Source organism: Colossoma macropomum, unplaced genomic scaffold (genome assembly GCF_904425465.1).
Source record: "Colossoma macropomum unplaced genomic scaffold, Colossoma_macropomum, whole genome shotgun sequence".
NCBI lineage: Eukaryota > Metazoa > Chordata > Actinopteri > Characiformes > Serrasalmidae > Colossoma > Colossoma macropomum.
The window spans coordinates 12,664,549-12,686,787 of NW_023494798.1; the positions used below are offsets into that span (position 1 = coordinate 12,664,549).

A 22,239-nucleotide genomic window follows, 5' to 3' on the forward strand; every position below is an offset into this window, starting at 1 on the left:
CCAGGGGTGTTCAAATTATATATGACTGTATATTTTTTTTCACATCACATTAAATAACCCAGTACATTTAATATTCCATAACCTCAAAGTTTCTAATGAAGGGTTCATTTTGTGCCTACTGGTGCCCACAATGGCAGCTCTGAAAATGGACAATGAGCTCTGTGTGTGTGTGTTTGTTCCAGTGTGGGATGACAAGCAGCAGTGGTCTACAGGAAGCCCAGAGGCTGACATCATCCAGGGTGGGTCCAGTCTCCATCAGCCTGTATGCTAACTACTCCAATTCCTACTTGTATTTGTCCACTCTAATGCAGCACTAACTCGATATTTGCCTCGCTCACAGGGAACTGCCTGCACACCCACCATCCCTCACTGGCAGGAAAACACTACTAGAGCTAGAGCCCAACTTAACATCATCTCTGGCACCACAAAACCTCGTATCTACAAAGTAGTAACTTTATAGAGGAGGGGAAAATGTTTCTAAAGAGGATTTCCACTGATTTAAACAAAAAAAACAACTGTTGATTAAAACAAAGTCATTTAATGTAAAATTGTGAATTGTGGAAAAACGTAAAAAGTCTGTCTTCATAGCCATTTTATTTACTTTATAAAAACCAGTGAACCAATCAAAAGTACTGTAAAACAATGTCTCAGACATCAATCAGCAGATTCAGAGCCATTTTGAGTAATAACTTTTTGTGAGGTAGCTTTTCCAGGCATTAAACTTTTCAGATGTCTGGTTTCTATCATCACCACTGTGAACAGTTTTGACTTGGCAGATTTCACCAGAACGGAGCATTTCACATCAGATCACTGTGAACGACTTTGTTTACATCTTAATGAAAGCAAATGATTTGGAATTTGTAAAAAATCAGTGGAATTCCCCATTACCTTCAATGTTAGTTTTTGTAAAAAGATCCATTTATCATTTATCAATGGAGTAAAAAAAAGTTATGAAGATCTGATATGACAGTGAAAATACAAAAGCTGCAATGCTTAACAGGTGTTTCAGCATGTTCGGCTGCAGAGGGAAGGGATCATCAACTTCAGCACAAGTGAGTAATTTGCTTTCTTTGATAGGCAAGTCCAGAAATGGAATTGAACATCATGAAAACGTATCATTGAGTGTAGATACAAAATGACAAAATGATTTTAAGTGCACTGCCTTTGGCTAAATTATCAGTGTTCTTCTATTCTTGCTAAAAATGCATAGATTTGTTTGAACTTAATGAAGTCTAATGGTGATGTTACAACATGCTTGACACTCCATTAAACTTGCTGCACCTACTTACATTATCCAAGAAATCATTGCCAAATATAAATGAATGACATCAAGCTAATAGCTTAATTACTGTAATCAATGAAATATCCTCAAGGGCACCATTTAAACAAGGCTGTTTGTTCACCGTAAGAACACTTGACTTAAGTTCTCTCCCAGAATTCTAGTTTTACTATAGAACCGTGTGCATAAGCTGGAAACCCCTGGAGGCCTCTTCAGCCCCTGCAACAGAAATTCCGTTTGCTGGGCCTTCTTATGGGGGCGGATGGGAAAGAAAGTTGGAAAGGGCCATCGGCCTGTGCCACTAAAACCAACTTCATGCCTGCACACAATGACTGAACGCAGCGTGCCACACTGTGCCAACACAAAGCCTGCCACACTCCCAGGCGCCCTCAGAGGGAGGAAAAGATGTAATCTGCGGGCAGAAATCTAATTCGGCGTCAGTGGTGCGCAGGCATAATGTAATTAGGGATTTTTACATGAGCTGCCAAGCTGTCCTCTGAGCCTTCTGCTTAGTAATTGTTACCAGACTGAAAGTGATGCAGGCTGTGTATGAAGGCCTCATACAGGGCAACATTAGCAGCCAAGCAAAACATGGAAAAATAAGCACAGTGCTAGAGAAACAAGGGATGTAGTCTTGCCTTTTAAAGGAATAGTTTGGTGACAAAACCAGTTTGAATATTTTTTCCACCTAATGTAGTTGATCAGCCAAGTTTTGTATCCAAAGTTGGCCTCTTTTTGCACTGGAACTATGATGTACCCCGGCAATCAAAAGTTTAGAAAGATTTTGCTTCTTTTATCCAACTATTTTATTCCTTTTAGAATCACAATGAAGACACTCTCAAACTATGAAATGACATATTTGGAATTATGCAATGACTATAAAAACATCTTATATTTTATATTACCACTGTCCAAAGAAAAACATGCACCTCCAAAATGATACCTTTACAGGAGAAGCCAAAAACGTTCTTTACTCTTAATGTAAGTTAATGTAAAGAAGAAAAATAAACATTGAAAAAAATGAACTGTGCTGATATAGCAGCCTGTTCTTGCCTTGATGTCCACTTTATGCACTCTTATGCTGTCAAGCAGCTTCATGAGGAGCCACCTGGTATGCTTTTCCAGCTGGCTTGAAGACGTTTCCACTTGTGTTGAGACCTTGTTGGCTGCTGAAAAGTACTTTGGGAGGCATTCCTAGATGAAAATAATAATTTAAAATGTTCATTCTGGAAATAAAGTCATACATAGGAATGACCTGCACTATTTGTATTTGTTTACATAACAACTTTTCAAGCATTTAAGCATAAGCCTGTAGAAGATCATGAAAAGCACTCAACTGGGTGTGTCTAAACTTTTGACTGCTAATAAGTAAGGGAAGCTCCATTAGGCCAGTTAGTATCCTAAATAACCACTCACTTGCAGTCGAGTGTAGAGTTGTCAAAGGGGTATTCCAACTTTTTTTTCAAAATTTCTCCATAATTCAGTTGCTGGGATGTAGACATAGTCATTCAGAGTGGTCTGGTGCGAAATAATTCCATGTAGAGAAACTTAGCAACTCGGATTCTTTACAGTGGTGGTGACAGTAACCAGAGGTTGCAATGTCTACAACACAAATATAGCCATTTTATTTACTGTCCAAAACTGCCAGTGAACCTACACATGTATTCTGAGTTTTTACAAGGTAGTATTGATGATGGTAAAATAATGGGAAATCTGAAAACAATACATTTTTCTTAAGTATTATATAAAATATGTTTAGTCTACAATCTTATGTGAAAATCTTTCACTTAATGGCTCGGGTATCAGGCAATGTATTCTTAGCATTTCATATAATAGCTTTCTGTGATGTAGCTTGCATTAAACTATTCAGATGCCAGGTTCCTATCACCATCACTGTGAACAAAAATCTGCTAAATTGGTGGAATTCCCCTTAAAGTAATCTGTAATAGATGCGTTTTTGTAGTGTCTGACACTGTGTAACATTATTGTTCTCTATAAAAATGGAGAAAAATATGTTGCACAGCTAAAAACAGCAGGTGTCTTGAAGAATTTATTTGGTGTGATGGCATGTAGTTATTATATTAGCCTTTTGGTACAGTTCAAGACTAAAAAAAGGAAACTTTCCAGTATATGGACTGATTAACAACACTTGTAGTACAGGGAAAACTGTGTAAAACTGTAAAAATTCCTGCTGGGCTTATTCTTTTAAAAATATAAGGCTTCACATATTGATACTGCATACCAGCACAAAAGTACACTGTAGTATACTCTTGTGTCTGCAAGTTTGAGTACCTCATTGTGCAAGAATCTGTGGGTGACATCATTGTTTTGTAAGAAGGTTAGTATTCACTGCCTGCCTGTCAATCAAAAGCAAATCCTAGCCTGCAGGCAGGGGAGATATCTGCTGAAGACTTTTATTTATTTATTTTTTTTATTTATCTAAGATTTTTAACACAGAGATTTGTCTGATACATATTTGCCCATCACATGAGCTTTATGGAGAGCCTCCATCTGGATGTGAAAGTGCTGCGAGGTTGTTTCTTTGTTGCAGGGTTTTGGTAGGGACATGCGTTTAAAGCTGGTGTTGACCGGGGAAGCTCGCTTGATGGGATATTTCAATGCCAGGTTTATAGCTGTTCTCCAACAAAAGAAAACACAGAGCTTGGCCAGACTCTGCGTCTGCACATTCTTTCGATGTCGCAAAACCAGTAAACAAATTACAAATTACCAGTGTAGGGGAAAATGACCAGGCACATTTGTAACCAGAATGTCAAAGACTTTGTTGTTCCATCATTAACATACAACTTCATGCATAACTTAATATATAATCAATGTTCTACCAAAATCTAGTACTTCTTTTTTGTTAGTGCTTATTCATTTATTTTCTTTACACCCTTTACACTGGGTGAACATTGCACGATAAGTGGACCAACAGAAAATCCAGAATAATATGGAATTAAATCTTAAAATTAATGTACATTAAACTGGGGAATGTTTTTTCCCTTCACCTGTAAGATTACTATTTCAGACACATGAGATCTTGTTACAACAGTGATGATATATATATATATATATATATATATATATATATATATATATATATATATATACACGCACACCTTTCCTGATCCAGATTTCACATGGCCTTGATTATGTAACCTGGAATGACAATAACCCCAATGAAGAAAGTTCCACTGAGAGCTCATCATAATAATAGCTCTCCACTGTCGCCCTTGAAATAGCACCTAAACACAGCTCAGAGAGAAAGTGCAGCCTCAAAACACTGCTATTATCATACAGTAAGCCCTTACAGAACCATCGAATCAAGTGCTGTAGTTTCTGAAAAATGCACAAGATGAATATAAAAAGCCTTATAAGCCTTCATAAGGAAACTTGTGTACTATACCATTTTTCTCTAACTGCTACATTTATTACTGAAGTACATGGCAGTTACTTTCTGGATTTACACCTGTGTGTGTGTGTGTGTGTGTGTGTGTGTGTATGTGTGTGTGTGTATTGTGTAATTATTATAGCTGCTGGTACTTTGGCCTTAATTCTGAAGTTTAAGTGAAGGAACTCATGAAACTCTCTGCTGCTCAGCTTCAGCAAAACAGCTACCCCACAACCACCATGCCCACCACCACCACAGACACACACCTCTTTCTCTCACACATACACACTCCTGAGAAGACTGAAGGAGAACGAACAGTCTGAAACCCTCAGCTATGTGGAGTGAGGTGTGATGATGTGCTTCCATTTAGTTTTCAGGACAAGCTGCACCTTCAGACAAAAAATGGAGGCTTATAACAGAAACTTTAAGTTCAAAAGGAAAACCATATTTGATGGAACAGCACCCCCTAGTGGCCACTGATATAAGAAGAAGAAAAAGAAGAAGCGAAAGGATTTTGTAGGGATCAAAATTTAATAAACAAGACTCCCTTATCCGGCAAAGACACCTAAAAGGCATGAGAAACAAAGAGAAACAAACAGCAACAAATAAAAAATCTCATTTAAAAACAAATCTATGAAAGTCTTGGTTAAATGGCCACCCTGACATTTCAACGCTGAAATCGCGCCAGAGGACGTTGTGCCTGAGCCTGAACATGATCCTGGATACTGTAGGAGTCATAGGAAATAAATAGAGCAGAGCATGTGATTTTCAGTGGAGTTTCCTCTCAGTACCAAGTGCGCACTGCTAACACAGTATAAACTGTCTCTATATTGTAATTATCAAGATGGTGAAGTTAAAGACTACACATTAAAATGTATCTTTGGGACTAAAATTGTCGTGGGATTCTGACTCTTGAACACAAACGAATGCTGCCTAACCTTCTATTACAGCATTAAGCTATGGTGTTATTATAGCCCACCTACCTAAATAAGGTACACACCTCAAGCTCAGTTTACTTAAACAAAGGTTTCTTGCCTGCAAAATTTTCTTAGAAATTCTCCTCAGCTGAAACTGGGCTCCGTTCCATACTGGAATACAGTCTGGAATGTTTTCTCTGAACAAACCGAATCTTAAATGCAGTTTGGGCACAACGCAGAAGAGTAATGTGTGCCACCATTTTTGGTGTTACATAATTCTTCAAACCTGAAATGTTTCACTGTTAGGTAACATAATACTGTTCTCAAATACAATCTTTCGAAAACAAATCCAGTAAACATGTATCTCTAAACCTGAACAGCACCTCCAAGTGTCAGGACTATAGGATGTAATTGCACACGCGCGCGCCCCCTTCTGGCTGGAGCTGAAAAGAGCAACGTTTGATGTTTAAGAGTAGAGACTGGCGGAAGATACGGGGCACGACGTTTTGTTTTTATTTATTTATTTATTTATTTATTTATTTATTTTTGAATATTTGAAATACTTTTCTACATTTTATATTATTTGTATGAATGCAAACTACATATTTCTGCCACAAATGAAAACGGATACTGTTTTCAGCACCTACCATTTGTGAACAGGGATGTGCGGATCGATATTGAAATATCCTGTTCTGACGAACTTTTTGATTTTTGATTGATATATTTTTGATACTGATAATAGGTGTTTTCTTTCAGCTTTAAATTTAATATCGATCTTTTTATTAAACTAAATACTGAAAGATTTAAAAAATTGCTTGGAGCAAATCAATGTGTAGGACAGGAACTACTTTTCCTTCCGCCGCTCCCTCTGCCTCTGATACACAGAGACATATACATGGCAAACCATTTTAGCCTAAAATGACGTCAGCGATGCAAGACTGTTTTTTACAAGTGAAAACTATGATTCCAAATATCTGCTATGCAATTTTTACTAATCATAATATCAGGTACACATATCTATAAACATGGGGATGAAAATGACTTGTCAAAATAGGATGACATTTCCATGATGTCATTTTGACTAGTCATATGTTATCATTGATTCTAGTAATTTCATTCTGTCTTATCTATAATTACATTTTAATAGTAAAAAATACAATTACAGATATCTACAATCACATTTGTACTAGTAGAAATTATAATTACAGATATCTACACTTTAATTTTGACTAGTAAAAAATCGAGGTCCACATTATTGAATTTTGACTAGTAGAAATACGAATTCAAGATATTGTTAATTTAGTTATGACTAGTTATAATGCAGTAGAGATATGTATAGTTTCAGACCTCTAAAATACAGTTGAATGTGTCTAGAATACCCTTTTGACGTAATCTAGATCAGCGTTCCATAATCCTGCTCCTGTAGATCCACTGCCCCAACTCACCTGATCAAACTCATGCAGGGCTTTATGATTAGTTACTGAACTGGAGTTGCTGTGTTAAGGCAGGGAATACCAAAACTATGCAGGGCAGGGGTTCCCCAGGAAGACGTGTATGGTGGCTGCGAGTGCATCTGTCCCTTTGCCCCTTGATAATATTACTATTTTTATTTATTTATTTGTTTATTTTTTGCCATGGCATGTTTGATGCCCTTATCAAGAGACAAAGTTTCAACAACAAGTAATGCAAGCACTAAAATTATGTACAGAATTTTGAATTTATCATTTGTGATGCTGCAGGTTTAACCAGCCCTTTCTTTAACAGACCAACCTCAAGTCCTGTCTTATTTTCTTAGCCTTCCAAACACTGCTTAGCAACCGTTGCGGCAAGCTGTCAATCCAAGCAGCTCATCCGTGTTTTCCATGGAAATATTTTTTAAGTGCAAAACCCCAGATATGGCTCCTGGGTGATACCTGAGAATCTGACAGACTGAAGGTTTTTTCATTTGTCTTTAAAGTCAAGCATACATTTAAAAATCAGCACCTTAGGATTTGTGCGTGTGGTTTGGTTGTCCTCTCTCGGCTACACAATCAATAGGAAGCTTTACTTAAGGTAAGTCTTTGATTTTAGCCTTTGCTGAACCATCCAAATCTTTGTTCACTTTAAATGGGTAAGTGGTTAAGAGCCCAGTTACTAACATTTGAGTTCAGACACACAGGTCTTAACACATTATCACTGTTTGTTCGGTACTTCTGATACTGTTTACCTGTAACATTTATAAAGGCATTGGTGTGTTGGCTGTGGCCTGTGAGCCTTTGTAAAGAGTGCTTGTAAAGCCTTATATCAGACTTGCAAATGAGCAGGTGTGTTTAAATCTAATTTAAATCTTTTTGAATGATCAGTGTAGTTAAAACTGCCACTGTAGTTTCTAATACTAGTCCCTTTCTAATTCAAGATTGTTTATTGCCACACAATATCTAAGATGTAATCTTCAAAATGTTTTGGCAAAAGCTTCCAATGTGGAAAATGGTAGTGGAGATGCTGTTTTTTAGATCAGTATATTACATTTACTCTAAATTCACCATTGCTGTGTTAGAGAAGATGTCACTGAAGTGGCTCACACCATTAAACATGATGGTGCTTCAAGCTGCACTAAACTTGCACAATTAGTCCTCTTTTAGCCTCCTTATTTCTCCTTTTTGCCATGTAGCTGCCAAAATGAGAAGAGTGACTATCCTGAAGTCATTTCATCCCAGAGTCATTTTCTCTTGGACTAAGGATGGAGGGATGTGGGAAGTACACAGGCACTTGTGATGGTCACTGTTGATACCCGGCAGATGCCGACAGGGAGTCACTGAGAGTCTCTGTGCTCCAACAATGATGCACTCTGTCTGTGCCAAACCCCCTCAGAGAGAGAGGAAAGACACATGTGGTGGTTTGGCAGCATCCAAATCAGGCCTCATCCATCACTGAAGCTAATCACTGTCTTTCAGCTTCAGACCAATTTTAGCCTCCCAAATTCTGTCCTGTTTTATGATGATGGTTTCATTGGTTCATCTTGATTTTTTAATTACTATTTGTGGTGAAATGAGCCCACACTTGCTGAACTGAAGTTGTAATTTCTTTTTTAAATGTCATTGATTTGCATGTGTGTGTGCTGAAGATGATCACAGGCTGTACTGAACTGACTGTAAGCCAGTGTGTAATTTTTCTAAGCAGAGTTCAAAAATATTTTCTATTTACTGTTATCATGTCGTCTTTTCTCACAATTGATGAAAAGGGAAAAATCATTACACTAGCATACATTTACCTCACAATATCAGGATGCATAACAACCACAATAAACAAAAATGCTTCCAGGGCAAGTTCTTGATAAAGGTGGTATAAGCAATTTCTTGGGGCCAGGGCCAGATTGAGATAATCTGGTGCCCCTGGCAGTACAGTTATGGTGCACCACATGATATAAGCCAAGGCATGAGACCCAACACATCACTAAAATATTGAGCCAAGAACACAGAGTACCAAGAAATAACGAGTGTTCAAAAAATTCAACGCTCAATAAGTACTCTAGTCCTCTTAAAACATGTTTTCATCCCAACAAAATAAGATACTCAAATTACCAAACTGTCCAGTATAAACACTATAACGGTTTTGATCTCAATCAAAGCATAACTTGTTCTTTGCGAGTCTCTCCTGAAGGCTTGTCCTGTTGATCCTTTATAAAAATCTAACCTGGAATAACCTGAGCTGTATTGGCTAGAGACTTTTTGTTATTTACTGGAAGAAACTTTTGCATTTGCCCAGGTTGCCCACTTGGTAGAACTGGCCATGCTTAGGGACACTGAGCCGCCAGGGGGCCCCTTGAATATGGGATAATTAGTGTCAATTAAAACACATTGTAATTGCATTTATGCATTTTATTAATACATTATATTCACATATATAGTATGGACCAGAGGTCTGAAACCACTAGTGAAAATGTTTTATATTCTTCTTTAATGTAATGCAAAGTTTTTCATTACAAATTATAGTATCAGTGTAACAATCTGGGTGAACAATAGACTTTTAACATGAATTTTAGAATTTTATACAGCCTGTCCTCCTTTTGCTTTAATGACAATGTGTACTCGGGCAGGCACAGACTGATCACTAACAGTGACTGAACTTAAAAGTGAAAAAAACCCTCTGATGAATAGATCAGATCCACCTGAGAGTCGTCTGAACACAAGATTCAGTGGAAAGAATTAGATTTAAAAAAATTTACCATTTTGTGCAAAGGCCATAATATGGTCAGTGACGGATATTTGCTTAAATTTGAAAAGTGACCTAGAAATAGTGCAGAATCTTCACTTTTACTTTTCTTATTTTTAAATTTTTAAAAATTCTAAAACTTTCTCTTGTTCATTTGCAGGTTTAAATGAAAACAATCCTAGATTTTCAAAGTGGTCTCAGACTTTTGGACCCCAATGTTTTCCTAAACATTTAATAAGCCTTTTTGTGTTTTGGGTATGGGTGGAAGATGTAGGATGCTGCTTAGGGCCCACAAATGTTCAGAAAGGGCCCTGTGTATTTTGCTTACTAATCCTGATTTTTTTGCTTTGGAATTACTGTAAACAGTTAGTGACCCAAAAATTGTGCATCACAGTGTTTTATAGTAAAGTCATTATCTATGTATTCCACAGTAAAACCTTGTGTACCTCTTGTTATTCACACAGTAGCCTATAAAACTGTAGATTCAAGTGTCGTTCAATGTGTTAAAAGAGAAGAAAGAGAGATTCACAAGAGGAAATTCACAAAGCAGCCTTTCAGAGTGGAGGATATTCCTTGAGAAAAAATACAGATGACCTTGTCATGACAAAGGTGAAATGTTCTTGTAATATTATTCTGTAGTGCTATTTCCATCCCATTTTTGCTTATTATATTAGGTAAGCATTCTGATATTGGGAAAAAAATTGTACAATAGTGTAAAATGATTGTTTACTTTTCAGCGATTGTGAGAAAATTACACACAGGCTTACGCTCCACTCAACAGGTCTTATTTTGTTGACCTGTGTTAATTGTTGTAATGTGGCTCAAAAGGTTCAAAGTGCAGTGTTAGAGCAAGGCACTTACAATCCATTTGTGGTGCCAACCACTGGGTATGATTATCTTATCTTTAGTTCACTAGGGAGAGCATTTGATTGCATCAAAATGGCACAGGCTTATTTAGTAACATGGACAGCTTGATTCTTTTGATGCGGCATTTATTCACACTAATGCTGCTTTAAGTAATTTTTTAAAGTGATGTAATACATTCCTGACCATATAGCACAGGGCAGACAGTGCACTCTGACACTTTTGGCAGAATGGACCCACTAAGACCTTATACAGATCTCCACAAGGTTAATCATAATAGTCTAGCATTAAGGTAATGAACATGACTCTTGAATTGCCATGACTGTGTTCTTCACTGATAATATAAAAAATGACCTCCAATGATCATAAAGAAATCACAGAACTCTGGGAATGAGGCAAGCACTTCCAGTTTGGGTGCTATCAGAGTTATATTCACTATCACTCATTATGAAAGAAACAGTGCACCATGTAGCATGTCAGGCATTTTCTAGGTTGTGTTCAAAACACTGACTCCTCGTATACCGTCCTGTACTATACAGTACTGTGCAAAAGTCAAAGACCATCGTTCATTTATTAATTTCCAGTCAAAACTGTTATTAAGTACAAGTTATTCATATTTCAGCAGATATTTCTGGGGAGATTAGCTACATGAGATTCCACTTGCATAAGCAAGGGGAAAGTCAAATGAAAATAGGAGAAAAAAACAGGAGTTTCCATAACTGGACTTCAAATGATTAAAAGATGCAGAGAAAATTTGATAGACCACCAAAACTGTCATCATCAGATAAACAGAACTTAAAGTTTTCATCTTTGAAAAAATCAAGCTCCTCTTTTGCATACAACACAGGTCTTTCTGTCCATCCTTCCACTGTGAGAGGACAACTCAATTTTATGAGTCTGAAAGGATGTGTAGCTGTCAGGAAGCTGTTACTGAGAAAAGGAAACAGACAAAAAAGAAGAAAATTTTCAGTATATACCACGATGCAGTGTGAAGATCTCTTGACGTTGTCATCAGTCAAGTGGTCTGAATATGGCACAGAATGGCTTTATTCAGTTTTTTAGTTTCAATGAAGTAACTCTGTATTAGCAAGTTACTCAAGACGAGGTGACATTACATTTGTTGTCAATTTATACATAATACTTAACGGTGGTATAAGGAATTTCTTAGAGCCCCTGAGCCACCAGACAGGCCTTGAATATGTGATGATTAATGTCACTTGAAAACACATTGAAATTGATTTTATTGGTATTTCTGTATTTTATTTTATTTATGCAGTTTTTATACTATATATTCACACATGTTTACGTATTATATACACTTCCTTCAAATGTTCCTGAACATTTTTGCTTTTCAGATTAATTAAGTGTTAATTCTTTTCTATCTTTGCATACAAAATGATATGACAGGGGTGGGTAGAGGATGTAGGATGGCCCAAAAATGTTCAGAAAAGGCCCTGTGTGTTTTGCTTGGTAATCCTGTGGTCCCTAATTAGGCCAGACACTCACTTCAATCTGCAACTGCTGATGTATTTTGTACATTTTGAGAAAATATTAAAAAGGTATCATCAGGCAACGAATAACTAATAATGTTTCTGACTACAAAGACTTTGGCTGCGCTGAAAACCGCATACTACAGCGCTGTATAGCAGGTGCACGTGTACACCACTAAAAGTGCACTCACTACTGTAGTATGTATATAGTAGTGTGCGGTTTGGGACACAGCCTTTGTAATGGCGACTTGCCGAGTGGAAAACCGGGCCAACCGACGAGCACGTGAAGACAGAACGACTTGATGTTGGTTGCTAGGTTACAGACCTAGAGAAAATGTAGTGTCCTAAACCATCGTGTCTGTGGTCATTTCACTAACTAGCCTACTTAGTCAAATAAACACATTTCTCTAGATTAGACGTAGTTTGGGAGTGAGAATGGGTGAACCTGTTTCAGATGTAGTACAGATGTTCTGTGGAAGTGGTGTACTCACTGAACACTATTCAGTCTTTTCTTGGGAAGCAGGTGAAGTGTTAGCATTTTAAGTTAACCGCTTCAGGCGTTAAATATATAGCTACTAAACCTATCCGCTATACGCTAAACTAGAGTCCTGTGACTAAAACCCAATCACGATTGTGATGTTTTGTGCCACTGTTAAACTGTCGGCGAATAAGAGGTTAAAACAGTTGTGCTGGACCAGCTCGGCTCGCCGCTCGCTGACGTCACTCTGTGAGGGCAGGTCGCTCTCTCTCTCTCAGGTCGAGCTCAGCTCAGGCGCAGCTGGAACACACTCGGTTCACGCCTACACCGAAAACCCAACCTGCTCCTGAAATCTCTCTCTCTCTCTCTGTCCTCCCCCCCCCAGCCCCCCGCCCCCAGTGTCCACACCACGTTACCCGTTTCGCTCAAGTAATTACTGTCGAGGCTTCTTCTATTTGTAGGCGATTCGCAGGCAGCCCCACGCTTTAAACGGTGCCGGATGCGTTGTTATTCGGCGCGGTGTGCGGTGCCCTCACTCCAGCAGTCCGCTACAGCGAGAAGATGGCGTCGGAAGGAGGGAAAGGGGAGCAGCCGCCTCCGGTACAAACACTGGTAACCGCTGTCCATGGAAGTGTCGAGGCGGTAAGAGAAGACCCACTCACAGTGTCTCATTTATCCACCTTACCACAAGCCGTGTCATTACAGGAAAGGAAAACGAAAGAACGAAGGAAAATGGGTCGTTTTTCGTGAAGCTAGACTCCGACCAAATCCAGCGTCCAGTCCGTGTGTTAACCTACAGTGCTCTGGCGGTCCTTATAGAGCTCTTGCTTTTCTTCACACTAAAATCACTCGCATTTTTTTTTTTAATATTTCAACATTTAAACCATTTTGTAGTGTCCAGCTTTTCTTGGTTCTTATTGATTAGACGCTGTGGTGTTTTTCATTCAGAGAGGCTCTCGCGAAGCTCCGCTGTAGCCCGAATGTGCAGCTGCGCAGTGATTTTTTTATATTGTCATGATGAGGCTTGAAGGGGGTTTCCATCTTCTCACCCCTCAGGTACATTTGTACATTTGTCAGAAGATCGATCATTATTTGGTGACTTAATTCATGGCAACGTCTCAAAATCGGTTTCGGTCACGATTTGTAATGATACTGCTGTTGGAGGATAAATGTTTTCTTTGTAGGCTGCATGCATACAATAAATAATGCCACAATGAACTGTTGCTTGTTGAGGATGAAAAGGATAAATTAACATGAAAATATGTTTGTCAACGTAGCAACAGTGAAATTATGTCGAGGTCAGTAACCCGCTTGTGTCTGTCCAAATGATGACCCATTTTTATAGATATATAGGGATCAGTATTTCTAGTGTGTGGGTTATTGAGCTAATCCTGACTTGAGATTAATACAGTTCTTGATTAGAGTCTGTGTTGCCTTTGTTTCCTTTATTCTTATAGGAATCTTGCTGTGGATGCTGTTCATGTTAGAGACTGCTTACTTATGAAAATGAATCTTACCCACAGCAGAGGGCCTGTGGAGCCTAAACATCGGTGAATTTTGCTTTCTGCCTGCAATATCTCACCATCAAGGCCAGCCTGTAGCTTTGATTCTCTTGCCACTACATTCTTTGGTCACTTAAATGACTGTGTATCAAGTCTGAGCTGAGTCACATCATTTCAGATACCATGGACAGTGACAACACTGCAACTTGCAATACATGTCCAGTTTTAGTGAATCAGACTAAGTGGTATTTTAAATGTATAGAGAGGAGAAATTGAGAAAGAAAGATGTAGTGAGTGAGGAAGCAGAGAAGAGAAGAGAGGGGGGTGGGGGAGGTATGTTCACCAGAGATGTTTCTAAATCGGTCTGAATTTCAGTGACTCAGCTGACATAGTACCATGTCATCCAGCCAATCTGAGCTGTTTTAACAGCCCAAGGCTCATTTACATTTAGCATTCAGACGAACAGGTGCTTCAGCCGTACTGCTATCCGTTGGCTGCTCTGTGTCAGCCATAAATCTCCGTCTCGTAGGTCTATCCGGACACCTCTCAAGGGCTCGCAGGGGTATGGTGGGACTACTGCGAATATTTATTTGAAGCTTGTTTACTTTGTGTGCCCAAGCAAGGCCTTCTTTTGTTGGTTCTCAGCAGGAGTTGCTTTCGACAAGAACACTCGAGAAGGTTATCCCATCTGGCATGAGAAAGACTTTTTACAGAAGGTGGTGGTTTAGCTCCTGTCAGCACGGCCTTGCTTGGGTGTAGCTGCTTTCTTTTTGTGGCTTCTCAGTGAGTATTTGTTTAATAAGGCTGCATCTGCGAACTGTTTGCAGGTCCTGGATGATTTATGTTTGGTTTGGGGCAGGGCAATGCACAAGAGCAAGTCTGCTGTAGTGCTAGAGCTCTATATGTGTCTACAGCTTGTAGACAACAGCGTGGAAACTGCTCTGAATAAGTGAATCAAATATGTTTTTTTTTATTGATTTTTAACATGACCTGACTGCTGTCTCAGACCAAAATGAGAACAGTGCCTGCTAAGCGCTTGATTTTTGGAGTAGACATATCCTGGATATTTAGTCTTTTTAAAACATGGCCACGTTTCCAAAAGACGAAGGGTCATTGTATAAGTCTAACATATTTGCTTGCAGTCATCCATTTCACTTTTGTTCTTGCTGCCCCTGTGTACAGCAACAGTGCTGATAACCAGGAGCGTCAAGTAAATGAAGTAGCTGGCTGGCAGTTCACTGCAGCCTCATCTGAACAGCACAGTTTTCTGTTTTCTGAGATAATATCAACTGGCTTTATTCACTTTCTTGTTCAGGCAGCCAGGTTTAAGGAAATCAGGTCGCAAGGAGTTCAGCCTGATATCAGAACATCAGCCTTATCAGGAAACAAAGCTGGAGCCAGCTTTCTAAAAGATAGCCCACTGGAGTTCAGCTGTAGGCGGAACAGCAGCTGTGGAGGTGTACAGTACAAGATGGAGAACAACTGATGCAGGAGTCATGCCCTTTATTTGGTAGTGATGGAGCTTGCGTCCTGACCATACACCTTATGGCGTTCAAGTAACTAACCTCAAGTCAAACATAATCTGATTATGCCCATCATTCTTTCCCCTCCCCCCCTTGGATGCATGTGCCAGTAAGTCCTGTTCAGAGAGACAGACTCAGGCGTTTTCCTGGAACATAGAAAATTATTCCCAGAATGCACTACTACCAATCGCCCCTTACAGGAGTAGAGCTTATTGATTATCCTTATGAGGCAAAAAAAAACAGCTGTAAGAGCCTGAAATTAGAGTGTTTTACGACTATTTCTGTCAAGCAGAATTAATATTTTAAAGGAAGATTTCCCCCTCTCCTCTGCTCTTAAGAGAAAGCTTCATTTTTCAAGGGGTTAATTGATCTGGGTCACATTATGTGTACCATTTCACACAGGCTACTGTGTTTGCAGTTTGGGAATATGGGCTCACAATTGCCATATTTGAAAACTAAAGACAAAAAAACATAAAGGTGTGGAATCTTTGAATGCTGTTTAAGGGTATATGTCTAAATATTATTCAAACTGCCTCTTGGAAAAGATATTTTTATCACCAGTAGTGGTTTCAGCTGTAAATCCTGTAGCAAAGGACTTATTACCCAGTCATTACCAGTGATTTAGCTGAAGTATAATATTGTTTCAACAGCGTGCTGACATTACAAATATGGATCATGATATAATTTGAAAATGGACAGCAAAGGCAATTTCATAGTAATTCAGTGAATTTAGCCTTAGACAGTCAGCACTTTATCTGAAGAACACATTGCACTAGTAATGTAGAGTGTCTTAGACTGAAGTAGCCAAAAGGTTTGTGTATATTTTATGTATCATAGGACCTTTTGGAAAGCAATTTTTCATTCTGCAGTGGTGAAAATGTTTTTGAACTACAGAGCTGTGAGCTTGCTAAGCATAGTCTTTTTGCAAATGCAGAGTAAATGAGTAGGTTTTTATGCTGAGGGGAAAAAAGCACTGGAGAAATGCCATGAAAGAGAGATGCTAGTTGGAGAGGGCGTGTTTTGGAAGCATTGGCTTGTGGTTGAGATGAGCACTATACAGGTTTAGGTAGACTGGGGCTTTTCCCTTCACCTTTAAATTCTGTCTTTCTGTATAAACCTTTTAGATTTTGAGTTTAGAGTACTTTGATATATTTCATCCTTTCACTGTAATTGTTAGCTGCATCTGCCCTGCCTATATAGCACTTCAAGATTCTTAGCAACTCTCAAGAACCTGCATTGCATTGCAAGTTACAGAAGATGTCATGTGCCTTTAAATGTCTGTGCCTCTTTGTGTTTCAGAAATGTGAACTGAACATGGATAACCTGAGCAAGCCGGAGCTCCTGACGCTCCTGAGCATCATGGAGGGAGAGCTGGAGGCCCGAGACCTGGTCATTGAGGCTCTTAGGGTGAGTGAATTTCAATTTGACACTCACAATACTTAATGTCTCCATGTACTTGTGACTTGTACACTACAATTGTTGTATTTTACATGTGGTTGTCGTAGTCAGTGTGCATCTTGAAGGTTTTCATTACCAATTTAATCCTAGTAGACAAGGCAACGCACATTAACCTACATATAATAGCAAATATGTACTGGGTGTTTCTTTTATGCAGTGATTGCATATATGTTGAATAGTATGGACGACTATGATTGTAAAAGTCTGTCTTCACCCGTGAGTTGAACTTATCAGATTCCTCATTGGCAAACCTCAATAAATGATCAATTAGACCTGTTTCCAGTCTGTACACCCTATAATTTGTAATGCATATGTTAGATCAAAATATGGTTGGTTAGGTCTGCTTGGTTTTGGCAGTTCCTTCTTTCTCCCTTCTTGCTTAAAAAGTAAAAGACAGCTTGTTAGCGCATTGGTACTTCATGCCATGTTTTTCTGAAGAGAATGGGAAGGATTCACAGATATGGGAATTGTAGGCCTCTGCTGAAATGGGACAACATTTACTTGGATTAGAATTATGGTGAAGTATAAATCTTATTTGTAGAGGGTTAAAAATGCTTTAAAATGAATAAAGTGCAGAGATTTTAGTCTAGTAGCTGCACATGGCTTAAATGTTTTGCTCTCCTGGAGCGCAATACATGGAACATCAGTTAGAATTTTTCGATGAAATCTAAAAATCACAACATTTTTAAAGCAATTATCTGTCGATACCAATATGATTCCGATATTATTGTGCATCCCTAGTAATAAGGGAACATGGTGCATTCGAGTCAGTTTCTTGCTGTGGGATGAAAAGCCATGTTATTTGGATTGGCATGTAAAAAAAAATTGCAACATCAAGGTCAAAAGTGACACCATATTTTTGGGTGTTCTAGTTCAGCTTGTCCTCTCAAACTTGTCATGGAATCCTGGGTGACTATGCTGGGCTTATTTCTAGGCCAGCTTATTGACAGGAATACGGGTCTCTCTCTCTCCCTCTCTCTCTCTCTCTCTCTCTCTCTCTCTCTCTCTCTCCCTCTCTGTCAGTTATAGGTTTTTGTTCTGCGCTTGGCGTTCTATCATTCCCACTCTCCTGCTTTTCTCCGTAGTGCTTTCCATCAGCACTCTCTTTCTCAGGTTGTTCCCTTGGCTCCCAGTGTTCCCCAGCAGGCTACCCCCCCTGTGGATATCTCTTCGCTCTCATTTCATCTCTCTCTTCCTCCTTCATCCCTCATCTTGCTTTCCTTCAATGCAGCAGTCACAAGCACAAAGTCTCATTTGTTCATTCTGAGAAGCTGCGAGGGGCCTTATGAGATATAGAGCAGAGAGAATGGATAAATCTATAAGGTTCTCCGAACTGGTGGATTTTAATGAACATACATACATACATCATCTAAACCGCTTATCCTTCTGGGTCGCGGTGGGGTGCTGGAGCCTATCCCAGTTGTCATTGGGCAGAAGGCAGGATACACCCTGGACAGGTCGCCAGTTCATCGCAGGGCAGATTTTAATGAACATGACTCTATATATTTATACCTGAAATCCCATTGTTTCCTTTCTCATATAGAGCATAAGCCTGAACATGGAAATTTAAGCATTGTGGATCGAAGTGGCCGCCACATACATTATTAAGAGGTCTTCGCCTGTGCGATTAATTAGCGAGCTGAGCCATTGTATCGTTTTTCATCAGAGAGAATGGAGGGCCATAAGCAGATTAACCGAATCGGTGCCCGGTCACATGCTTGCAACCCCTTTCGTGCTAGTTTTCAGAATCAGTTGGTGATGTCCAGCCAGGTCACTCAGAAGTGATACTGCACTGGTTTAAGGCCAAGCATATTTACCTGTAATCCAGAGGAAATGTAGGAAATAATAAGGAAACAGATTGCATGGTCAGTAGCTGATGTTCAGTAAATTGTGAGATTGTTTTCCCTCTCTCACTTAAGCTATATTGATTACTATTGCTTCTCTCTGACAGATAAATTAATCAGGTTCAGCCATATACACTGAGGTTGGCAGAGTCAAGCAGGTCGATGGATATTTGCATGTAAAGTTGTTAATCAAATGTTTAATATTTAATAGTTTTGTCACTTACCTTGCCTTTCATTGGTGTGAAAGTGACTAGGAGCGTGTATTATTGTATTACCTTAAAGGAGAATTCCACCAATTGTACTACATTTCTTCACAAAGAAATCCACCAATTTTACAAAATTTCTTCATAATTCAGTCATTAAAACATAGCCATTCAGAGTGGTTTGATGTGAAATAGTGCATTATAGATAAACTTACCAGCTCAGATTTCTTTACAGTGGTGGTGATAGGAAGCAGGGGTTGCAGTGTCTACAATGCAAATATAATCCTTTTATTTACTATGCAAAACCACCAGTGAACCTACAAATGTTGAGTTTTTATGTGTAAAAATGTTACATGTTGTTAATGATCAAATAGTGGTAAAACCAAAAAATTTGCTTTGTTTTCTTTTGTTACTTTTCTATCTCAGAACCCCCTTCTTGTACCTCTCCAGAGGTACCTCTTGTACCTCTGAATACATTTTAAAAATATGTTTTAGGCCAAAGTATTATCTCAGAACTATCATAAAAATATGTCATCAAGCAGTGTATCTGTAACCAATTCATGTTACAGCTTTCTGTGAGGGAGTTTCTAGAGGCATTAAATGCTACTTCTGGGGCCATGTTACAGAAACATCCTAACTCTGAAATCTAATCTTTTTAATCACCATGACAACTTCACTTAGGACTGAATTTAGGATGGTAGTTATTACAGAATAACAGTTCCTAACTTCATAATCTTATCTTAACTCCAGATAAGAAAACAGTATTACAGAAACATCCTAACTAGACAAAAACACTGTCCCAACTTTAGGACAATTCCAGCGGTGTCCTACCTTCTGTTTTAATGTTTCATTTCAGTTGTTTGCCATTATACTGAAAAATACAATGATATTGTTTTTTAGGCAGATGTGACAAGCAGCATACCAAGTTCACTTTAACTGGCATGATGGTGAAGACATGCTCTCCAACAAGTGTTTCTAGAATGGAGCATTTCACATCAAACCACTCTTAATGACTAATTTGTAATTAAAGTTACAAACCGAAATATGAGTGAGGTGCTGGGAGTAGGTATATTTACTGATTGCAGTGGATTACAGACTAATTGGGACATGTTAATAACATGCATATGGAAAGCAATTTAGACAGCCAGTCAGCAATCAATATTTTGAAACAAGCATACTTACTGACTCACAGATACTGAAAAGATTGAGTACTTAGGTCTTGAAATTTGGTATTGAATGACATGGAGTTTTTCAATACTCAGTAATATCGAAGTCATTTGCTCAGTGCCATTCAAAGGTTTTGAATTTCAATACCCAGCCCTAACAGTGACATATGAGCATTACCACTGCTGCTACTTGATGCTTTGGCTTCCTAGACTTTTATCTTTCCTTTGAAGCAGATTTCACCCCAAAAATGAGAAAGCTGTCAATATTCATGAAGAGGCAAAGGTCTGGCATGCAGTGGAACAGGCTGGTCACTTCCTGTCCATGGCTTTGATGGCTCATCAGTAACAAGGCGCCAGTGTTGCTGTGCAGCTGTGGCTCTGATCTGATGGAGCTCTTTAGCATGCCATGAATGTGTTCACTGCCACGTGACCCAGTGGTGGGGACATCACTAGGCCAAACTGGAAACAGGCTCCGAAATAGCCTCAGTCCCAGTGCTCTGTGTGTGTGTGTGTATGTACATGTCACAGTAAGTGAGAGGGAGTGCAAGCCATCATGTTCAGCCCCTGAGCTATGCATGGTTATTTTTCTCTGTGTGTGTCAGGTATGCTTGTAAGTTGAAATGACGCTTTCAGAGTACAGACCTTGCAGGGCTTACAGTCCCTGCCGGTGTAGCGTCTCAGCTTTGCATTGTGTGCATTGGTGACAGCTCTGTGCTTGCATATTTATATTTACTTTATACAGATGTCACATTGTTTATATTGTGCCGTGTCCCATTTAAAACTCTCAGGCAAACACAGTTTTCGCTGTAGGTCTAGCTGAATCAGGCATATACGTCAGCCAGTGAACAGCTGGGAGTGTGGTTTATTTTTCAGGCTCAGGCTGTGAGTTAGGACAGGAGTCCTGCTGAAAGCCCAACACTACATAGTGGATCTGATGGCTCTAAGCGTGCATCAGCCCACTCGTTTTACTGTCTGCTTTTTCCCTCATCATCCTATCTTTCAGTTTGTCTTACTCTGTCCTGTAATATAGCATTCTTTCCACTGATGTGTGTGGCAAAGGCAGTGTGCAGCATCGTGATTTCACATGGACAGCTCTTCGTCTGTGTATGTGAGCAATAAAGCGGAACTCCAGGCTGCCACTCACTCAGAGTGCATGCGAGTGGGAGGGAGGATGGGGAGAAGTGCTTTTTTATGAGTTCACCTACCATACAACTGAGAACAGTCTCTTTTTTTAAGGTATTCATTTATCTTATGTAACATTCAACCCTCGTGATGTGTTAACCATTAGCCAAAACATCGAAATTCGAAACAACGACTTTTTCCCTTAGGAGGCTATGGCTCAGCAACTCATGATGATTTCCTGTTTCATTGACTGTTTTTGAAAGATTCTCCTGAAAATTGGGGCAGGGATTGTCTGAGTCATCAAATGTAGTGGGAGGCTCTGTAGCCATCCTCGAGAATGAAGCGTTATTAAGGTTTTATCTGAAGAAGCTTATTAAAGAACAGTTGATGGGTTTTTTAACAGAATTATTACAAAATTCTAACAGAAATGCTTCTGATTTGGGAAACTAGCTTAGGCTCGGCTCAGTAGAATGTTTTAAACAGTACTCTTTCAGTCAGGAGAGATGACAGGCACCATGGGAGCCACCCTGTTTGGCTGAATAGCTGTGTGAGGCTGTGCTTAGGTTGTAGGAACCATGTCGAAGTGCTGTTAGAGCTGGCTGCTGGCCAGATGAAGGTTGGTCCTGCTGACCCAACAGCCGCTGTTTTACTAGGCCCCCTGTGCAATAGATTAGGCTAATCATGTGGAAGTTGTCTTAACTCCTTCAGCTTGTTAACCCTCTCCAAGCTCAATCTCATCATTTTATCTTTGCTAAGCTTTCACATCAAAGTATAATTGGAGTCAGATTCATATCGTATAGTTGGGTATAGT

The 22,239-nt window shown here is 39.2% G+C and overlaps 1 protein-coding gene across 2 annotated transcripts in view; it reads left to right on the plus strand.

Annotated features, from left to right (window-relative positions):
* Positions 1-12,877: 12,877 nt before the first annotated feature.
* cttnbp2 (cortactin binding protein 2) overlaps positions 12,878-22,239 on the plus strand; it is a 51,067-nt gene continuing 41,705 nt past the window's right edge. The window contains exons 1-2 of one of the 2 annotated variants that reach the window (XR_005008044.1): positions 12,878-13,252; positions 16,935-17,042. Coding sequence is in view for 1 of the 2 variants with exons in the window: in XM_036584622.1 (XP_036440515.1) it covers positions 13,172-13,252; positions 16,935-17,042 (189 nt within the window). In the remaining variant the exon portion in view is untranslated. The remainder of the gene's footprint in view (positions 13,253-16,934; positions 17,043-22,239) is intronic. The other variant, XM_036584622.1, reaches the window with a different exon arrangement.